The sequence below is a fragment of the Malus sylvestris genome, chromosome 17 (genome assembly GCF_916048215.2).
Source record: "Malus sylvestris chromosome 17, drMalSylv7.2, whole genome shotgun sequence".
In the NCBI taxonomy this organism is placed as follows: domain Eukaryota; kingdom Viridiplantae; phylum Streptophyta; class Magnoliopsida; order Rosales; family Rosaceae; genus Malus; species Malus sylvestris.
Window position 1 is genome coordinate 12076462 of NC_062276.1, and position 4932 is coordinate 12081393.

Genomic DNA, 4932 nt, shown 5'->3' on the forward strand with positions numbered 1-4932 from the left:
GCCACAATAAACGACATATGCAACATAGTTATACTACCAGCCACATTGGTCATCGCTGAATAGCGATGTCACATAAAGTCATTGCAGTAAAAAGAGGCCACATCAATTCATCGTTGGCAATTTTTATATGCTTAGAGAATTAACTATTTAGTTTGATGTGTTAGTGGAGTCCACTCGACAGCTGATAAATGGGGAAGGCAAATGAGAGAATGTGGAATCCAAGGGAATATATTTGTTCACTGTCTTCAAGTGATGGTGATGCTTATCACCCTATTTATCATTATTGGATGAGCTTATATTTTCGAAATCTATATAGTGGATTATAAATTTCAAAATTTAAACTAATGCAATGCTAATAAATAAGTGTTTTTTTGCTCACCACCCTATCATTAGATGCATTTAAATTTTGAGATTGTAGTCATTCACTAGACAATCTCAAAATTTTAACACATGTAATGATGATAAATAAGATGGTAAATATCATCATCCCTTGAGGACAATGAACAAAACTATTTTTGATAATAAATAAAATAGTGAACATCATCGCTTCTTAATAATGTCGAAGAAAAATGCATGAAAACAAATCCCAAATGCCACGACAGCTCCAATAAGATGAACTAATTGAATAACAAGATGACTCGATCAGCACTCAAATTCGTCATTCATCAACCTTAAGATTGAGGACGATTAAAAACGCGAATGTCGTGGCCACTAACCGAGTAGGACACAGCACAGCTCGGTCATCACTCGTCAGCCGTCGCTTTCATCTCCCTCATCTGATTTGGCGCGCGCAAGCAATCGCAATGCTCGCTGATCTCACCGCCCCACCCCCACACACAATAAGCAAATTGCTCAATCGATTTCATCGCTTCCTCCACCAGCTAACAACACAAATAAAGCAAAACAAGGCAAATGCTTCGAATCGGCGTCCTCAGATTCGTCGCTCTCCCTCGCTCCTCTTCCTTTTTCTTCAGTACCACTTCTCCCAAATCCCTCAATCCTTGTACAATTCGCACCAAGTTCGCTTCCCATTCCCGAACGATGGCTTATACGACGTCGTCGGGTTCTTCCTCCAAGCTCCTCTTCCGCCAGCTCTTCGAGAAGGAGTCCTCCACCTACACTTACTTGCTCGCCGATGTCTCTCACCGCGACAAACCCGCTCTGGTCACCCTTTTTCTATTAAATGTTTAATTATTTAAGTACTAATTGTGATTTTAATTATGATTAGGATGATGATGATGCAAATTTTGGGTCTTTAATTTGTTGGTTGAATTTGCAGTTGATTGACCCGGTGGACAAAACGGTGGATAGGGATATCTCCCTTGTCAAAGAGTTGGGGCTGAAGTTGATCTACGCCATGAACACTCATGTTCATGCTGATCACGTGACCGGAACCGGTCTCATGAAGGTACCAACTTTCGAGTTTTTTTCTCCATATTTTTTTTACTCTTTTTGTTAATGTTGCTGCATTTGTATTATTCATGAATGACGAAATGAGGAATTGCTTTCGAATGATGCTATTTGGGGGGAAAATTGTGTTCTTTGATGGAATTCAATAATAAGGGATTTTACCAAATGTCTGGCATTTTTGTTGGGTTTTGATTGATATGCAAATATTTGTTGTGGCAGACTAAGCTTCCTGGCGTAAAATCTGTCATTTCGAAGGCGAGCAAATCAAAAGCGGACCTTCTTATTGAATCCGGCGATAAAATATATTTTGGCGATCTGTTTTTGGAGGTATGCCAACACTTGGGATTTATTTTCATTGATGTTTTAAGCTTCTTGCACAATGTAACATGCAAATCGGAATGTTCTGATGGTTTCTGGAGGAGTGATATATAAAAAATTAGTGAAAAAGTCGAGTATCATTTGAGGTGTAAGTAGAGTGGGAATAGTTCAAAATGTCTCTTTGCTTCCCCGTGGTTATTACTTAGGAATACCTAACAACTATACTTTAGTGTAGTTTTTCTTCTCTTGAGTTGATGATTCTATTTTCAGTTATTGTGTGAGATCAACTTTTCTATCAATTATCAAATAGATTGATGAACGCTTACTAAGAAGATTGGATTACAATGTGCTAACTGCTATGTGAAGGTAAAAAACTTGATTGATTAATTTGGAGTGTTCGATGTAAACCTGGTAGCAGTTTGGAATCTCATAATGAGGTTTGAATACTCAAGACTCAGCTTTTCTCAAATTAATTGCTTTTAGAAGAAATCCTGCAGTATGTTAGAATAGCACTTCATAAATGTTAAAGTTTCAGTATTGTGCCCAGCAAATGTTAAAGTTTCAGTATTGTGCCCAGCTTATACATACTGGTAGAGGTTGTGATCTACTGCATCCCTCATTCCCTCTTATGGGGAATGTAAAAAACTGACCAAAAGAAATAACCTACTGTAACATATTTTGTCGTCCATGCACCGATTTTGAACTAAGTTTTATGCAGATTCTCTACGCTTGGGTGTCTCTGGCTGCATATGTATGTGTTGTGCATGGGTTTCCATGTAGGGTTGTGTATGCATGCATATGTATTTTATGTTTGTAAGTTGTGGTCTGCTGCATCCAATTAATGGTGTAATGACAAAACAGGCCGGCACAAAGAAACAACCTGCTGGAACATATTTGTCATGTACTTACCGATTATTGACTTGTTACTTTTCTGTGGTTTTGTCTAGTATTTACTGAGTTGCAACTAGTTAGTTTAATTTTTCTTTTGGTGTGTGTGTGTTGCATCCGATTATATTGACATTTTCTTTTGTAAATGTATATTTATGTGTATATTTATTTTCAGGTTAGAGCTACTCCTGGGCATACATTAGGTTGTGTTACGTATGTTACAGGAGATGGGCCTGATCACCCCCAACCAAGGATGGCTTTTACTGGAGATGCACTACTCATACGTGGATGTGGGAGAACTGATTTTCAGGTATAGACAATAGTGTCATAAACTTATAAAAATCTTTAAGATGTCACTTTTCTGTGACAGTTCTGCTGCTCTTTATCAAATAAAAGGAAAAAGAGAAATGGAAAATGAAAAAATAACGGCAGTGTGACAGTGGAAGTTAACTTGTTTTTTAAACGGGATTGTCAAGGGCATCTGTCAAGTTTGTTTTTATTTCTCTAATCTGCTTGCAGGGTGGCAGTTCACAACAGCTGTACAAGTCAGTTCATTCACAGGCAAGCACATGACAAGAGAGTATACTGTGGCTTTGAGTACCATGAGAAATGAATGAGGTTGATTCATGACACTATATATTGAGAAAACGCTAATACTTTTGTTCTTACAAATCCAGATTTTTACATTGCCAAAGGATACATATATCTATCCTGCTCATGATTACAAGGGATTCACTGTAAGGAACCATCTATTGTTTATTTCTTCTGTACCAAGTGAACCTACGCAGCTACTTATGGCACATGTTTGCTTGAGATGCAGGTTAGTACCGTGGGGGAGGAGATGCTCTATAATCCTCGGCTCACAAAAGATGAGGTATATAATTGTTTTTCGCCAAAATCTTATGCTCCTTGCAGTTATTAAATTTTGATTTTCGTCAGAAAGATGTAGCTACTGCTATCTGGTTAACGAGCAGATAATGATTTTCCTTTTTACTGTAATGAATTTGATTGTTGATTCATTTTTATTTATCTGCATGTCCTGGGTCAATATTTAGCCAAGATGTCTTAGCATAATATTCACGATGTGAGACATTAATGTGACAGAGCTTCTGCCTAAAAGAAATCACTTGGTTTTACTAAGAATGGTTGATACTAATGTTGCTCAGATATTTGTAAAAGAATTTTGGTAAAATTTATAGGGTAATGAGAAATACTTTTTCTACCGTGTGAAGATTATTTGCTGATTAAGTAGCATCCGGTGTAGGGAAGTTTGCATGTTTTTTACTATATCTTTTTATGTTTGAACTGTTTTGTGCAGGAGGAATTTCAAAGTATCATGGAAAGTAAGTAAACGTATCTAGCATCTAATCTTGTAGCCGTTTACTGAACCGTTTTAGGTTAATTAAGACAAATTTTATGTTTTTTGACAGATCTAAAACTCGCATATCCAAAAATGATTGACATAGCTGTACCTGCAAATATGGTTTGTGGATTGCAAGACTTGTCTGAAAGACCTGCCGAGTCCATGGCCAACTAGATACAGTTGCTGCTATGATTTGTACTTCAGACAAGAACTTCTAAAAGGAGTTGGCGCGTTACCACATAACTCGGGTGAAATATACTAGTAGTGCTGAAAAGGCAGATCTATATCCAATGATACCTCTCGTGTTCGTTTTAAGAGATAATTGTATGAGTTATTTTGTTGTGCAGAAAAATAATAAGAAAACGGAACGAAAACGGAAAAAAAATGTGTGGATGAATGAAAGGGCCAGCTACCTGCGGCTGTTGTATTGGACTTACTACGTTAAACCTCTTGTTTACTATTTTCCATGCAACATCTTCTGCATGACATCTTTGTTGTTGAAGTTCTTTGTGACATCCCACATCGTTCAAGGGAGTGGATCCTGTAAGCTTTGTATGTATATTCTTATCTCTACCTAGTACGAGGTATTCTGGTAGCTTCCTGGCTTCAGGTTCCATTGGAACTCCGAAGTTAAGCGAGTTCGTGCAAGAGCAATTCCATGATGGGTCACCCACTGGGAAGTTCTCGTGTGAGTTCTCAGAAACAAAACCGTGAGGGCGTGGTCGGGGTCCAAAACGGACAATATCGTGCTACGTCGAATCTGGATGTGGTGGGGGCTCGGGTTGGAATGTGATAATTGGGTATCAGAGCCAATTCCTGGTCGGATGTGTGCCGACGAGGACGTCGGGTCCCTAAGGAGGGTGGATTGTGACATCCCACATCGCCAAGGAGAGCGGATCCTGTAAGCTTTATATGTATATTCCCATCTCTACCTAGCACGAGGTTTTTTGGGA

General features: G+C 38.4%; 1 protein-coding gene across 2 annotated transcripts; it reads left to right on the plus strand.

Annotated features, from left to right (window-relative positions):
• The first annotated feature begins 653 nt into the window (after positions 1 to 653).
• On the plus strand, positions 654 to 4418 carry LOC126611155 (persulfide dioxygenase ETHE1 homolog, mitochondrial-like). Of its 2 annotated transcripts, XM_050279344.1 has the most exons (9): positions 654 to 1164; positions 1280 to 1408; positions 1630 to 1737; positions 2792 to 2926; positions 3136 to 3177; positions 3294 to 3353; positions 3437 to 3490; positions 3935 to 3959; positions 4047 to 4418. In XM_050279344.1, exons 1-9 carry the CDS (start codon positions 913 to 915, stop codon positions 4151 to 4153), a joined length of 912 nt encoding a protein of 303 aa, XP_050135301.1. In that variant the 5' UTR covers positions 654 to 912; the 3' UTR covers positions 4154 to 4418. The 2 variants fall into 2 exon arrangements, with proteins under 2 accessions (XP_050135301.1, XP_050135302.1); XM_050279345.1 differs by lacking the exon at positions 3935 to 3959.
• The last annotated feature ends 514 nt before the right edge of the window (positions 4419 to 4932 follow it).

Bases quoted from the DNA above. Each gene is read 5' to 3' on its own strand.
- LOC126611155 (XM_050279344.1), top strand. From the start codon at position 913: ATGCTTCGAATCGGCGTCCTCAGATTCGTCGCTCTCCCTCGCTCCTCT. The intron at 1,738-2,791 runs GTATGCCAACAC...ATTTATTTTCAG, and splicing joins TTGGCGATCTGTTTTTGGAG to GTTAGAGCTACTCCTGGGCA. The intron at 3,491-3,934 runs GTATATAATTGT...TGTTTTGTGCAG, and splicing joins CTCGGCTCACAAAAGATGAG to GAGGAATTTCAAAGTATCAT.